Here is a 16,629-nt window from a genome sequence, read left to right on the forward strand (position 1 = left end):
GATTAAAATTGGAAGCACAACTATCTAAAGGTGTGGAATGATGGGCAAATATTTCACCAAACAATTTCATACACAGGAAATCAAATATAATTCCTGGTAAAAACATTGAAAAAAACATTGAAAAAAATAAGCACATTGTGTTTAAAAAAAACTTTCCATAGCTACACAGAAACACAATTCACAATAGAACATGGAAAAGTGAATACAATGGAGAAACACTACTGATATGAACATATAAGACTAAATCCACACCAAAGCAAAGCTCTATACTGGAAGGTCACAATGTGGGAGATGAAAAGGAACCCAACTTAATTGTTTGCGTCTCTGCATGTCCGCAATACTGCAAAAAAAAAAAAATCATAACAATTAGACAGTCCCCATTGTCTAGATCTTCCCATATATTGTACATAGTATGACACTGATGGGATGATTTAGAGTTTTGCCCGGTAGTATTTACTGATTGCCGGGAAATTTCACACATTTCTCTTCTGATGAAAACAATGTGTTTAATAGTCCATGAACGGGTATTAAGGCAAGAAAATGATCAGAAGTTCTGTAAATGTACACTGTAATGTGAACGCAACATGTAAAGTGTTGGTCCCATGTTTCATGAGCTGAAATAAAAGATCCCAGAAGTGTTCCACACACACAAGGTTATTTCTCTCAAATGTTGAGCACATATTTTTTTACAACCCTTTTAGTGAGCATTTCTCCTTTGCCAAGATAATCCATCCACCTGACAGGTGTGACATATGTAGAAGCTGATTAAACATCATTACTTTGATTAAACATCATTACACAGGTGCACCTTGTGCTGTGAACAATAAAAGGCCACTCTAAAGTTTTTTTTTTGTCATACAACACAATGCCACAAATGTTAAAGTTTTGAGGGAGCGTGCAATTGCCATGCTGACTGCAGGAATGTCCACCAGAGCTTTGCCAGAGAATTTAATGTTAATTTCTTTACCATCAAATCAAATCAAATGTTATTTGTCACATGCACCGAATACAACAGGTGTAGATCTTACCGTGAAATGCTAACTTACAAGCCCTTCACCAACAATGCAGTTCAAGAAATAGAGTTAAGAAAATATTTACTAAATAAACTAAAGGAAAAAATGTAATAAAAGTAACAATAAAATAACAATAACGAGGCTATATACAGTGGGTACCGGTACCAAGTCAATGTGCAGGCTATATACAGGGGGTACCGGTACCAAGTCAATGTGCAGGCTATATACAGGGGGTACCGGTACCAAGTCAATGTGCAGGGGTACAGGTTAGTCGAGGTAATTTGTACATGTAGGTAGGGGTAAAGTGACTATGCATAGATAATAAATAGTGAGTAGCAGCAGTGTAAAAACAAAATGGGGGAGTCAATGCAAATAGTCAGGGTGACCATTTAATGAATTGTTCAGCAGTCTTATGGCTTGGGGGTAGAAGCTGTTAATTAAGGAGCCTTTTGGACCTAGACTTAGAGCTCCGGTACTGCTTGCCGTGCAGTAGCAGAGAGAACAGTCTATGACTTGGGTGACTGGAGTCTTTGACATTTTTTTGGGCCTTCCTCAGACACTGCCTAGCATATAGGTCTTGGATGGCAGGAAGCTTGGTCCCAGTGGTGTACTGGGCGTACGCACTACCCCTGTAGCGCCTTATGGTCGGAGGCCGAGCAGTTGCCATACCAGGATGTGATAGAACCGGTCAGGATGCTCTCGATGGTGTAGCTGTAGAACTTTTTGAGGATCTGGGACCCATGACAAATCTTTTCAGTTTCCTGAGGGGGAAAGGTTTTGTTGTGCCCTCTTCAGGACTGTGTTGATGTGTTTGGACCATGATAGGTGGTGGTGATGTGGACACCAAGGAACTTGAAACTCTCGACCTGCTCAAATCAAATCAAATCAAATTTTATTACAGCCCATTCGATGTGAATGGTGGCGTGTTCGGCCCTCCTTTTCCTGTAGTCCACAATCATCTCCTCTGTCTTGCTCACATTGAGGGAGAGTTTGTTGTCCTGGCCTCCCTACAGGCTGTCTCATCATTGTCGGTGATCAGACCTACCACTGTTGTGCAAACTTAATGATGGTGTTGGAGTCGGGTGTGAACAGGGAGTACAGGAGGCGACAACCACAAGCCGCCGTCAAAGTGGTTTTAGAGGATTGGGATTGGGATTGGGTTGCACTACGTCCAACTGACCTCACAACCGCAGACCACGTGTATGGCATCATGTTGGCGAGCGGTTTGCTGATGTCAACAGTGCGAACAGAGTGCCCCATGGTGGCAGTGGGGTTATGGTATGGCAGGCATAAGCTACGGACAATGAACATAATTGCATTTTATCAATGACAATTTGAATGCACAGAAATAAGGCCTATTGTGAGGCCCATTTTTTAAAGGTATCTTTGACCAACAGATACAAATCTGTATTCGCAGTCATTTAAAATCCTTAGGGCCTAATGAATGCATTTAAATTGACTGATTTCCTCATATGAACTGTAACTCAGAAAAATCTTAGAAATTGTTGCATGTTGCATTTATATTTTTGTTCAGTATATTTGAGCATTTCATTATTGCTGTTCTGGGATAGATAGGCCTACGTTTCAACACAGATCCAATGAAGAAAAACAATATATTGTATGGCCTATTACATATTATTTGGGTAGTATTCATTTAACAATGGCTGCACAGCCTTCCATCTGTGTAAAAGTGGAACATCTAGAAATGTAAATATTTTGCAGGAAGTCTATACATTTACCAATGTGGTCAATATGAAGACCTCCAGATAAATGTAGATTAGAAAGAGACTTTAAACAGTGATAAGCTTCAAGAGACTATTTAACGTAAGCAGATTGGCTCCACTAGCACACTGCTGCACATAATGACATCAAATAAAATCAAAGTTTAGGGTAGCCATTTGAATACCTGTTCAGGAGTCTTATGGCTTGGGGGTAAAAGCTGTTGAGAAGGATTTTGGTCCTAGACTTGGCAGTGCGGTACCGCTTGCCTTGCGGTAATAGAGAGAACAGTCTATGACTGGAGTGGGGTCTTTGACAATTTTTAGGGCCTTCCTCTGACACTGCCTGGTATAGAGATCCTGGATGGCAGGAAGCTTGGCCCCAGTGATGTACTGGGTCGTACCCTCTTTACGACTGTCTTGGTGTGCTTGGACAACTCTAGTTTGTTGGTGAAGTGGACACCAAGGAACTTGAAGCTTTCAACCTGCTCCACTACAGCCCCGTCGATTGAGAATGGGGACGTGCTCAGTGCTCCTTTTCCTGTAGTCCACAATCATCTCCTTAGTCTTGGTTACGTTGAAGGATAGATTGTTATTCTGGCACCACCCGGCCAGGTCTCTGACCACCTCCCTATAGGCTGTCTCGTCGTTGTCGGTGATCAGGCCTACCACTGTTGTGTCGTCAGCAAACTTAATGATGGTGTTGGAGTCGTACCTGGCCATGCAGTCGTGGCTGAACAGGGAGTACAGGAGGGGACTGAGCACGCACCCCTGGGGAGCTCCAGTGTTGAGGATCAGCGTGGCAGATGTGTTGCTACCTACCCTCACCACATGGGGGCGGCCAGTCAGGAAGTCCAGGATCCAGTTGCAGAGGGAGGTGTTTAGTTCCAGGATCCTTAGCTTGGTGATGAGCTTTGAGGGTACTATGGTGTTGAACGCTGAGCTGTAGTCAATGAACAGCATTCTCACATAGATGTTCCTTTCGTCCAGGTGGGAAAGGGCAGTGTGGAGTGCAATAGAGATGGCAACATCTGTGGATCAACCAATGATGTTGTAAAGCAAAACATTATAATTATAAAATTAGATTATCAACATGAAATTCATGAAATTGTAGGCTACTCCAAAATATGATCGATAAGTGATGGAAGGTATACTTTTGATTCTTTCCCCTTGGATACTGCTGTAAGAGTAAGACTACAACATATGAAAACAGTCATAGAAATCATTAATGTCTTCAAGGATCTCCTTATACTCTGGGGTATCCCGGTCCAGGTGCATCTCTCTTTTCACCCATATTTTGAGGTCTTTTGCTTGACCATCGTTGATTATCCCCTTGTAGAGATATTCATTGACCAGGTCAGTGTAGCCATATCTGTAGTAGCTCCTTGTGCCTTCATCAGACATGTCAACTTTACCCTCGGTACGTAGTGCGGCGTCAACAAATCCTACAATAAGAGTGCATATTTTCACATTTACAAGGGATTTTTACACGTTGAGAGAATGAATGTTAGTGATTCAAACACTAGTCCTTCTCAACAACACATTTTGTCTAGGCATTCAATAGTGCACGGGCGCTAGATCTGCACTATCAATCATCTAGCTAGGCTTGATGTGTATATCCGGTAATACACTCATGTCTCCTGTAGACGGCTCGTATATAAAAGCCTCCTCCATTCAGGCTGCAAATGCATAGTTTACCTCGTTAACTAGCTTTAATGGTGAAAAGGCAGAAAATAACAGGGAAAATATGCATACTATCTTTATGAAACACCTTTTTCCACCACCATTTTCATATTTTCAGACAATTTAGGATGCTGCACACAGCGTTCAGCCAATTAAAGGAGACCAACATCCTAAATGATCAGAAAATACACAAATGGTGATGGAAATGGTGTTTCATAAAGAAAGTATGCATTTTTCCCCTGTTTCCACCCCCCGCCCACCTTCTCGCCACTAAAGTGAGGAAAATGATGCCTTTACAGCCTGAATGGAGGATGCTTTATGTATGAGCTGGTCCATGGGGGACATGAATGTATTGCCTGGGAATGCACATCAAGCCTAAATGACATAGCAGCAGGACATAGAGGTGCTGAGGGTGCTGTACACCCACTGAAAAATCAGAATAAAACAAAAATTACACACAAAACAAATAATCTCACAAAAGTAGTGCACTGGGCCTTTTTCTATGTCAAATCACAGCACCTTCACCCCAAACATCTTCCCACAGCTATGCTAAATGATAGTGCAAATCTAGCGCCGGGTGCGCTATCGGGTGCCTAGGCTACTACAAGTTCATGAAACAATCTAAAACATTGACGGAAAAATAAATACTGGATACCTTTGTAAGATTTATGTTTAACACTAAATATCCATATGATGAGGGGAAAATATACACTGCCGGTCAAAAGTTTTAGAACACCTACTCATTGAAGATTTTTCTTTATCACTTTAACACTTTTTTGGTTACTACATGATACCATATGTGTTATTTCATAGTGTTGATGTCTTCACTATTATTCTACAATATAGAACATAGTAAAAATAAAGAAAACCCCATGAAGGAGTAGGTTTTCTAAAACGTTTGACCGGTGGTGTATATACTGTATGTATATATATATATTTTACCAGCATCATGTCTGAGCATCTGGGAAGCTATAGGATGACCCATGATAAAAGCTTGCTCCAGCATTTTTACTGCACAATCATCTTTTCCGCTTAGCATTGTTTGTGTCAAAATCCACCTGTGAACAGGAGGGGTAAACATGAAAGATAACACACAGAGCAGGGGAGCTGCACATGTCCAGAAACAACCTCTTACACTTACCCCCGTGGAATTTGTGGTTTTATGAAAATATGGGATAGGTATAATCGGATTGTAAAGAAAAATAATATGCCATTCAAAATCCTCAATGGAAACGTTTTTGAAAAACAGTTACTTTCAGGAATTTGGTTAATTTATCATTTGTAACCAGAAAGGTCTGTCATTGTAAGGGTAAGAGGTTGTTTCAGTTTTTTCCCCCAATTCCCAATTAAGTTTACACTTGTTCAGTCCCACTCAAGCAGGGTTGGGGTCAATTCTGAATTGAGAATTGCTCTTTAATTTTTAATTTAACTCTTGAATTAGGAAGCAAAATTTGAATTAATTTTGAATTAGATTTAAAGTATAATTTAATTCCATGAAATTCAATGAAATTCAAATGGCTTATTTATTCTATCACCATAGAAATGTTTATTTTGACATCATGTACAACCTGGTCTCAGAGCATATTGTATTATTCTGTTCGTATCCATTTAATATGATAGGTTACGTTTCGCATGGTATGCCTTAAATTGTGGATGTCCATCACACATTTCGTATGATATGGTACGATTTACAATTCATAATATATTACAAATTTGCAAAACGCACAATATGTTACAAAATGTACAATAATACTAGCTAGGTGGCTAACATTAGCTAATGTTAGCTAGGCTAGGGGTTAGGCTTAGAGATTAAGGTTAGGGTTAAGATTAGGAGTTAGATTAAACGGTTAGGGGAACGTATTAGCTAAAATGGTTAAGGTTCAGGTTAGGGAAGAGTTAGTTAAAAGGGTTAAGGTTAGGGTTGGGGGAAGAAGAAGGGTTAGCTAATATTCTAAGTAGTTGCAAAGTAGATAAAAAGTAGTAAGTTGAAAAGTTGCTTATTAGCTAAAATACGAAACACCCACCCATCCACCCCAACCAACCACCCTACTTTCATTTTTTGCCTTAAGTTACCATCTGTCTTATGTAACCATACCAAACGTAACATGTCATACTAAATTGTGTCCCGGATTTACATTCACTATGTTACGTCTAGACTATGAGACCAGGCTGTCATGTATGGTTACCAACACCATGTAGCATACATTTAATTTAAAAAATGCATTCTCCTAAAACAATTTTAAATAATTACAGTGGTCTGCAAATATTCTAAGATCATATTGTCTGTTGTCTATAATAATTAATAAATCCCTCAATATTTTTTAATATCAGATCATTTTTGGCAAGAATGCATTACATCAAACACTACAGTATGGAAGGGAACAATCTAACATCTCGTATAATAAAACGAATATTTGGAATGGTATGTGTATTATTGCATTAATAAGTGGCATATCCTTTGGATAAAACATTTGATTCATGTCTCAGTTGATTTGGCTTGAATTGCTTTGAATTAAATTATACTTCCTGCAATTGAAATTCAATTCAAATGATGCTTCCTGAATTGACCCCAACCCTGCGCTCAAGGATGAATAACTATTTACAATCGTTAAGGGGAGGGAACTTGAAAACATATCGGGGGAAAGCTTTGAGCATTTCTAAAGCATTCACCTGCATATTTTAGATTCTTTGCTGCTACCAGTGGTCAGAGCATCTCTGTGATCCTGGTAAAGAACCCTCATGGTTAACAGTTTCTGTCCAGTTGGGTCATTAACAAGGCTCATGATCATCTCATGAAGCCTTGGATTCACTTGTAGGAGACGATCCAGTCGTACATTGTTTAGGGCCTTCTTCAGAGAATCTTTAGGTGGAATATGGTCTGCCTCTGTAATGCCTTCATTCTCCTTATCACACCAAGATGGTCGAATTTTTTTGTCACTTATGAGGAGAGAAGAAGAATTAGTAGGTCAGGTTTACATCATTTGTTTAACCTCGTCCCCAGTCTCGAATTGCTGGCGTGTAGAGCCTGGTAACAGTGTGGGACTAATTGGAATTCTGGGGGTGTGAATTTACTGAGTGAAATGCTAATCAATTAAATTCTGAGTGAATCACACAATTATGAGGCGTGGCTCTAAATCGAGACGGGAATGGAGAGCGAGCCTGTGACAGTAGATGGGACTTAAAAAATATTTAAAAAATCGTCGAGGAAAATGTATGTTAAATCACATTGACCGTATTACTATTTCTAAGATGCGTACTTTCCGATTTTCTAAGCTCACTTTAAATCACTTGTGGTACTGGCGTTTGAAGTCCACAATGTAGGGGGGAGGTTCTAAGGATTATGCTAGAGGATGGACTGAGAGATCATTCAATTAAAACCAGAGGTTGTTTCATTCGCTTCTGCCATAGACAACTATTCAACTTCCATTCTGAGGCCCTGTGAAACCATATGTTTCGACAGAGAGCCAGCTGGTGGACAAGATTATTAGTTTGTCAATGCAGTTGGAATTATATACATGCTGTCATGAACATTATGTCCTAGGCCTATCCATAACAAGGCCTATTGTATTCAGCTATCAAAGTAGACTTTAATCTAACCCCTTTTAAACATTGTGTGTTTGTTGTTCATCTATTTCTTCTGCGTCCATTGATAGTAACCATTAGTCTGTGTGATTAACGGTAGCAATGTTTGCGGATCCCGAAGGGGTTCACGAGCGTTTTTTCTCACAAAAAAGTTGGTAGAGTTCGAATGATTTGAGCTACAAACTATTGAGACTCTCACAAACATGTACTTGTAATCTGTTTTGCTCTATAACGCTCACAAGCTACACAATAGTAGTTCGAAGGTAAAGAGTTATTCTACATAGAAGATCAAAGGAAATCAATAGGGTCTATAATACTCTAATAAGTTAACATAGTTGCTATTACAAACTCCACACAGTTGTCACTGACTAGTTAAATATTACTTTCCCAATGAGCAAACACTTTCTATACTTACTACATTCTTAGAAATTGCTTTTAATCAGGTTCTTGTTTGGCGGACCTTATTTTTCTTATTGACATCCATCAATAAAACTCATGAATGCTACTGTTTTTGTCATTTACTTGTAGCCCTGGTTGTCCTGAAAATAAACTGCTGAAACACTTCACTGTGAGGCTAAATATAAGGGTTGGACATGCAGATAAATGACAGTAGTGATTAAAAATTTTTTTTTACACATATTTAACACCTTATTTTTGGGGGCACAAAACTACCTCTCTACTTCCATTAGCTTGTATGGGTTACCATCAGACTTCCATTGTTTGTATTGGTTAACTTCAGACGAGTACTGGGACACTTGTGTGGGTCAAAGAGAAAAACAGAGAACACCATCGTGTTTATTCTTTCCATAAGTTTGTAGGCCAAACCTTCTGGACGCTACAGACGTTTTCGTGAGAAGACCGAGTTTTGGGATGTCTCATGGTCTGTAGTTCGGCCACCTTCCACTACAGATGTGGAACGCTGACATAGGCGGATGCTGTGGGTTGAGATGCAGCCCTCGCCAAAATATCTGTTATCTTCAGTTTAAACTGACAGATTTTGATGGGGATATTTTTATTATGTTACTTAGACTGACACACAGGTCCGTCAATAGACTCGGATTAAGTTTAAGGTCAGAAATCACACTGAAGGAAAGTGAGGTGGACTTGTCTGCAACCAAAAATGGATCCACCATGGTTCTGCCTTTCACACTAGTCATCCACCCAGAACCCAGAACATCGAGTAGATGGCTGAAGTATTCCGCTCACACAGTAATTGATTCTGGGTTGATGAGATTAGGCCTTGGTCTACCTGTAACTCCACACAAAAATGTACCCAAATGAAGGACTTACTCTTTATATTTGTGAACATGTCCAAGGCCGTAACCTTTTATTATGTCATCCTCATGTTCGTCATGACGGCACGGTTCTACTCTCTTCTTCCTAGAGTTTCCAGTTCTTCCAGAAGCTTCATTCGACTTTTCCTCCTTCAACCGTGTTCTCTCGTCACCAAAACACTTGTGAGTTCCTGGAGAAATAGAATGTTTCTCCTCTCTGTTCTTTTTAACCACTTGAATCAATATAACCACCCCTACCAGCGCTGCTGCCCCCCACCCTACTGGCCCCAAGAACTCCAACAGCCCGGCTGGAAGACCCATTTCAACTCCTGGTAGTCTGCAATGTCTTGTAGCCAACTCTTGGTTCTCAGCAAATGTGTCCTCTCTGATCTTAACTCTGAAAAGTTATAATCTTGACACACAGGTTTTGTCATGCGGCTTGTGGGATGGGTGGAGTTGTGCAATATATGACCAATGAGTCCAAATTCTAAGTGTGTGTGTGTGTGTGCGTGTGTGTTTCTAAGTGAAAGAGAAAGAGATATTTTATACATTACTGGGTGAGGAGTGCCTGGATACATACACACATGCGCACACCCACATACTGTACACACACATTCAAACAGAAATATGCCATGTGGAACAAACATATCTCTCTGACATGGAGATCAAGGAATCATGTCGTCTCTTTTCATGGCCTTTCTATCTGCAATTCAATATTTGGTTGTGTGTTCCTGCGCTTCGGCCTAGGTCTACCTGTACTTCCACACAAAAATTAAGCAAAATTATAGACCTACTCTTTAAATACACTTCGATTTTTATTTTATTTTTATAGCTGTGGCAGCTGTTGTACTTTAGAGTTTCTAGAGAAGTTAAAGTTGTACTTATCAACCAATGGGTAATATAATATCCATTTTCAAGGTGTCTAGTATCATTCAGTGAAGTTTCATATGATTTCTGGAAATGGTCACAATACCACAAGAACATTTGTCCAAGGTGTACTTATACAGACAGCTCTGGCCCCAGAAGTCTACATTCAACAGCTTTAAAAACAAAAACATTGTTAAAATAAAGTATTTATGATGGATTAATAGTTTATTAATAATTTAGAGAGCATTGTGCCTAAATGTATAAACGTTAGTAAGCTATTCATATTGTCAAAAATTGTCAAAGAACCTAGTCATAGACTGTTCTCTCTGCTACCGCACGGCAAGCGGTACCGGAGCGCCAAGTCTAGGTCCAAAAGGCTCCTTAACAGCTTCCACCCCCAAGTCATAAGACTCCTGAACAGCTATTCAAATGGCTACCCGGACTATCTGCATTCATGGTTGTCGCTACCTGCATTAGACCATCCATCCCCTTCTTCCTTCTCTGTCTGTCCTACCAGTTTCACTCCTCTTGACCATGAGCCACGTGATCCACCCTGGGAGGCCCCCCATCAGCTGTGCTTCTTTTGGAGACTGTTTCCCTCCTTTTCTACCTGGTTGATCCTGCCATATTCTTGTCCCAAAGATTAAGCCATGCAAGTCTTAGTACACACGGATGGTACAGTGAAACTGTGAATGGCTCATTCAATCAGTTGTGGTTCCATTGATCGCCCCAATGTTACTTGGATAGCTGTGGTAATCCTAGAGATAAGATATGCCAACAAGTGTTGACCTTCAGGGACACATGCAGTTATCAGACCCAAAACCCAAACAGGGTGCTCTCGGGTGCCCTGGGCGCTTTTGGTGAAGCTTTGTGCCACTGGCGTCTCATTCTAATGTCTGACCTATCAACTTTCGATGGTAGCTTCTGTGCCTACCATGGTGACCACGGGTAACGGGGTAATCAGGGTTTGATTCCGGAGAGGGAACCTGAGAAACGGCTACCACATCCGAGGAAGGCAGCAGGCATGAAAATTACCCCCTCCCGACTCAGATAGGTAGTGATGAAAAATAACAAAACAGGACTCTTTCAAGGCCCTGTAATTGGAATGAATACGCTTTAAATCCTTTAACAAGGATCCATTACTGATGTTTACAAGGATTTTTACAGTGGTCAGAAACCTCTGAAAGTTTCCTTAATTATGTTTTAACAGTACAATGACTGCCTGATGTGTATTGTTGTCACGTGTGCTCCCTCTCCGGGCTCTAGGTCACCAGGCTCCTCGTTATGGAGCACACCTGTCACCATTGTTATGTGCATAATGACACTCACCTGGACTCCATCAGCTCCTTGATTACCTGCCCTTTATATGTCACTCCCTTTGGTTTCTTCACCAGGCGTCATTGTTGTTTCATGTCGGTGCGCTGTTAGTGTTTCTTGTTTTGTTCATTAAATGTATTCACTCCCTGAACTTGCTTCCCGACTCTCAGCGTACATCGTTACAATTGTCCATTGGTGTGTCATAATTATGGACAAAACACACGGCAGCGTTGATCCCATTTATTTACCAGGACCTCAGAGTTGTATTATGAAAGAGGACGGCACCATCAACAGGTGGACACTTGCTACTGCACTCTTCAGGTAGATGAAGGATCTGTGGAAGTAGAGGGTTTTACACACAGCTAAACTTTACACACGACAAACAGAAGATTTAATACAAATAAGAAAGTGATGTCCACTCACTGTCTGCTGCTTCCAAAATAGATTATATTTAATGATGGTTTTCCCAGACATTGAGCTAGTGCACACTGCATAATGTTACAATAACTGCAGAGAATCAGGAAATCTAAACATTTTGCAGAGAATCTATAGGCTGTACATTTACCAAATGCAACAGGCAGACAGGATCTACTACTAGTACACTGCTGAACATAATCAACCAGGCACAGACTATACAGTAGGCCAAAAAAACTTTGCAACAATGAACAATAAATTATACTCATGATATTTATACTGTTAGATTCTGAACAAACGGAGCAAAAACTCAAACGGACGACTACACAAAGCTCAAACCAAGTTTATTCACCCACTGGGTCATACAGCTGCAAAGACAAGGCATGATTACACAAGCATTTATTTATTACCTTCTAATATGTGGGATCATGTCCTTACACATCTAGACAGCCAATACATCGCTGTTGCTAGGCAGAAACATCATTGGTTCCTCTCACTGGTGTAGTTATAGCACTGCCTGATACTAAAACCTTCATGCATGGAAGTATATGTGTGAAATAGGACTGCAGTATGTTAGAGTTGCGTCAATTCGAATCTGGTATCAGGATAAATATGACAATGAGTGACCGATTGTATACTATGTATTTTTTAGTAGCTAAGCAATAAATGGTAAATGCAATTTTCGTATATACGGGCTCTCTGTCCCACCTCGCAGGGCAAAACAGAGAACTGACTTGTTCCTGACAAAGATATTATAATATACCCTGATGACAGTAGTAGTTACGGCTTCCGAGCCGGCCTGTCAGAGTAGAGACTGGGCGTGGTTTAAACTCACCCAGCCTATCGTTGATTGTTGTCGTACGAGCTGGTACCAGCCCCCGGGCGCTCCAGCCGATAGATGTAACTTGCTGTGTCGAGTATCCATGCGCTCATTCCCTAGATACCGTTATCACATATCTGGTTTCTGTTATTGTTAAGTTTGAGTTCTAACAAAAACAGTCTGTGGTTTGCTACACTACGTTCTGTATGTGTCCGTTTTTATGTTATTCTGTATTTTTCCATCATGAGAAAGGCCCATGGCCCTGAAACTGTTAACAATGTTTCAAGTTAGCTATGTTGCATAACACCTACATACATACACAAGCCAACAGCAGATAATATTCAATCACATATATGGTAACAGGCTATAGTGCATAACACAGAATCCTCATAAGTAGGAGAGTCGTTGTGGTGGGTCTCTCTGGCCTGCCTCCCAGAGGTTTCTTATCACTTCATTTGTTGACTTGACCTCGAGATGCATTCCTTACCCCTCCCTAGTTCCTCAGCTGGCCTGCCTTATCAGAGACTAACTATTGCCCTTCGACTCCCTCCTTAGAAACATGGAGCAGAATATGAACTTTCTGCACTGTAACTTTCCATAAGTCCCTATCTACCCTTCCTTGACCCCAGCATATACATTCCTTATACATGCAAATTAATCAACGAGTTCTAGAATGGCAACATGAATTAGTATATTTCAAACTAGAATCCAACTATACTGAATTCCATAATTTGCATATCATAGAAACGTTTTTAACTTGGGAACTCCCGTTACACGGAACCCAAACATCTATGCAGGTGCGCTATCGTACATAAATGTATTTCACAATGTATTTTGCGATGTTAGCATGTTAGATTACACAATCTGTATTTACTCTGTGTTGGCTGAGTTTGTTTGCCATTTCTACCACCGGAAAACATGAGCATGACGTTTAATGTAATCAAGGATCTCCTTATACTCTTGGGTATCCCGGTCCAGGTGCATCTCTTTTTCCACCCATGAAATGAGGTTTATTGCTTGATTCTTGTTGATTATCCCCTTCCTGTGGTACGCTTCGACCAGCTCAATGTAGCCATATCTGTAGTAGTGCCTTGTTCCTTCATCAGACATGTCAATGTTACCATCGGTATATGGTGTGGCCAATCCTAGAATAAGTACATCGTTTCAAATAGGGAAAATGTGAACTTTAAGGTGGCATTTTACTCAAAAAGCAATTACGCATTTTTATTTTTATGTTTAAAAAATATGTTTTTCATTAGTCCATTTTTTATGAAATCCCAAATTGTCCCACACATTCAAGGCATTTAGCTTCAAGTCGCCAGGAAAGCAAGAGCAAGTGTTGATAACAGTATTCTAGGAACTAAACACATTTTCTATTAGTCTAGCTCTGATGCTCCATTATTCAAAATTATGATATTCTGAGACCATATCAATGGTGGACTGGTGAGAAATATACTGTATGCATATCTTAGTTTTTTTGTAAAATACTCCTAATATAATATACTGGCAAACTCAGCGACTAAGACAAACTTAGTGAACATTTTACTTTTGTAAGCGACACTAAAGATCTACAGTGTCTACTGTAAAATGAGGGGTCAGGAAAATAATCCATGTTTTTACCTGCGTCTTCTCTGAGCTGCCAGGAAGATATAGGATGACCCATGATAAAAGCCTTCCTCAGCATAAGTGCAGCATCTCCGTCTATGATTGTCTCTGCCAGCAGACGACTAGAACACAGAAAACATGACAACGGAAAAGGTGATGACCACACCTATGTTTTGATGGCTGAGAATAACTACGGTGCCATGTATGACGTTACACATCATCATCATGGTGGCCATTTTGCTATTCTGCCTTAACTGGACAATGTATTTTCCTTCATATCTGCTAAACCATACAGGATAACACAGAAAAGTTGTTGCCTACTCTAAAGCATTCACCTGGATACTTGAGATTCCCTGCTGTTTCCAGTAGTCAGAGCATCTCTGTGATCCTGGTAAAGAACCCTCATGGTTAACAGGTTCTGTCCAGTTGGGTCATAATCAAGGCTCATGATCATCTCATGAAGCCTTGGATTCACTTGTAGGAGACGATCCAGTCGTTCATGGTTTCGGGCTATCCTCAGAGAAGCCAATGGTGGAATATGGTCTGCCTCTGCCATGCGAAAGTTACCCGGACCAAACTGAGATGGTCTACCTTTTTTAACACTTATGAGGATAGAACAGGAAGTATCAGTGGGCTAACATCATTCTTGTGTCAATTCAAAAGGAATTATACAATGTAATAGGAATTATATCATGAAAATAATGGCCTAGGGTAGGCCTATCCATGCTCTTATGAATAAAAAGGCACATTGTACTCAGTAAAGAAGACTTGATAGAAATATGTAAAAAATGATAGACCTACTTTTTATAAGTGTCAACCACTCCAAGGCCGTAAGCAATTATGATGGTAGTTTCATTGCTGCTCTGCTGTCCTTCTGTCTTCTTGCTGGCAGCATTTCCAGTGGGTTCATTTCCAGAAGCTTTATTTGACTTTACCTTCACGGAACGTGTTATTATGGGACTTCCTGGATGATACGAAGGTTTCTTATGAATCGCCTTAATCAATATAATCCCCCCTACTGCGACTGTTCCCAATGCTACTGGAAACGCAAGGGGCCCCAAAAACGGTATCAGACCCAAGGCTGGAAGACCCATTTCAACTCTTGGTAGCCGACAATGTCTTGTAGCCCAACTCTGGTTTCTCAGCAAATGTCCTCTCTGAGTTGAGCTCTTATACTCTTGACGCAGTTAGAAATGTTTGCCAGATGGCACAGAACAGTGGTGGTGCTGTAGAGCAGCAAATGACCAATGAGTCATGAAGTTTATAAATAGGCCTCTTTGTTTGTGTTGGAAAAGGCAGGCCATGGGGAGGAATGCTCAAACTTGGAATTGCTGGAGAAGAGCTCATATCCACATTTTGAACTTATGTACTTTAAGGGAGAACTTGTAGGATAGTAAGGGTTTGAACAGGGGTTTATTAAGTGGGTGGGGCGATGTTCTGAGTGTTCCATATAGAAATGCAATGTATAGAGCAGCTCACATGATGCCCTACTGTTTATGACTGAGAACCATGCCTGTTCCACACTTTCTATCTAAATGTTCTAGAATGGAACAGCCCAAGGTGTATAGTTATGAAGTGGTTCATTTATAAATGCTACAGTAGAATAAAGTGCTTCAAGCAAACACTGTTGGTGAAGAATCACTAACATAATGACAACATCCTTCCCTGACAACATCCTTTCCTTCCCTAGCATCCTTCCTTGACCAAACGTTTGGGCCTGTGTTATTTACATACAAGTCAGACACACAGCTGATCTACATATATATCTACTAGGTCTATATACAGTATTTATATTTTATGAACGTGTTTTTAAAAGCTTGGTACAAACCTTTCCATTTCCTTGGTTAATAACCTCTTAGAGTTTTAAAGCCTTTGGAAGGAAGGATCCACTACTGGTACACTGCTGTGCATTATCAACCAAACACCTAAAACATCATCTGTGGTACAGATGGTGCAATTTTGAAATGTGGTTGTGCATCAGCAGTCACCTACAATTAGCCAATGTCAGCTACATGAGTCTAGGGCCAGCTGTCTAAACTTGTAGTCAGCATGGTAAAGGTTTGTAAGGTTTGAAATGTAAAGGTTTATTCCAACCTTTTAAAAACAGGTTCATAAAATATAAATTCCTACCTTTTTTAAAGGTATAGATTAGGGCCTAATGTATTTATTTAAATTGGCTGATTTCCTTATATGAACGGTAAGTAAGTACAAACTTTGAAATTGTTGCAAGTTGAGTTTCTATTTATTTTCAGTATATATAAAGAGACTATTGGGGGTCGGGGTAACAGAATGTTTTTGAACGAGGCAAGGTCACAGGATTCACAACCATTGGATGA

At 40.2% G+C, this 16,629-nt stretch overlaps 2 protein-coding genes across 2 annotated transcripts; both read right to left on the reverse strand.

Annotated features, from left to right (window-relative positions):
• Positions 1–3,659: 3,659 nt before the first annotated feature.
• LOC116359840 (uncharacterized) lies at positions 3,660–9,651 on the reverse strand. Its single transcript, XM_031813698.1, has 4 exons — positions 9,287–9,651; positions 7,085–7,351; positions 5,357–5,472; positions 3,660–4,176 (listed from the first exon to the last, which is right to left on the reverse strand). The coding sequence occupies exons 1-4, from the start codon at positions 9,589–9,591 to the stop codon at positions 3,926–3,928; spliced, it is 939 nt and encodes a 312-aa protein (XP_031669558.1). The 5' UTR covers positions 9,592–9,651; the 3' UTR covers positions 3,660–3,925.
• Positions 9,652–12,195: 2,544 nt separating this feature from the next.
• Positions 12,196–15,547, reverse strand: LOC116359923 (uncharacterized). Its single transcript, XM_031813982.1, has 4 exons — positions 15,095–15,547; positions 14,629–14,895; positions 14,309–14,415; positions 12,196–13,833 (listed from the first exon to the last, which is right to left on the reverse strand). Exons 1-4 carry the CDS (start codon positions 15,385–15,387, stop codon positions 13,592–13,594), a joined length of 909 nt encoding a protein of 302 aa, XP_031669842.1. The 5' UTR covers positions 15,388–15,547; the 3' UTR covers positions 12,196–13,591.
• Between the last annotated feature and the right edge of the window lie 1,082 nt (positions 15,548–16,629).

The sequence above is a fragment of the Oncorhynchus kisutch genome, unplaced genomic scaffold, assembly GCF_002021735.2.
Source record: "Oncorhynchus kisutch isolate 150728-3 unplaced genomic scaffold, Okis_V2 Okis06b-Okis10b_hom, whole genome shotgun sequence".
NCBI lineage: Eukaryota > Metazoa > Chordata > Actinopteri > Salmoniformes > Salmonidae > Oncorhynchus > Oncorhynchus kisutch.

What these genes read in the sequence shown, in the direction of transcription:
- LOC116359840 (XM_031813698.1), bottom strand. Translation starts at nt 9,591, where the DNA reads ATGGGTCTTCCAGCCGGGCTGTTGGAGTTCTTGGGGCCAGTAGGGTGG. An exon ending in CATGTTCACAAATATAAAGA is followed by an intron (nt 7,352 to 9,286) that starts GTAAGTCCTTCA and finishes TCTCCTCATAAG; the next exon opens with TGACAAAAAAATTCGACCAT. An exon ending in AAAGAATCTAAAATATGCAG is followed by an intron (nt 5,473 to 7,084) that starts GTGAATGCTTTA and finishes TCCTGTTCACAG; the next exon opens with GTGGATTTTGACACAAACAA.
- LOC116359923 (XM_031813982.1), bottom strand. Translation starts at nt 15,387, where the DNA reads ATGGGTCTTCCAGCCTTGGGTCTGATACCGTTTTTGGGGCCCCTTGCG. An exon ending in GTGGTTGACACTTATAAAAA is followed by an intron (nt 14,896 to 15,094) that starts GTAGGTCTATCA and finishes TATCCTCATAAG; the next exon opens with TGTTAAAAAAGGTAGACCAT. An exon ending in GCAGCTCAGAGAAGACGCAG is followed by an intron (nt 13,834 to 14,308) that starts GTAAAAACATGG and finishes TACTTATTCTAG; the next exon opens with GATTGGCCACACCATATACC.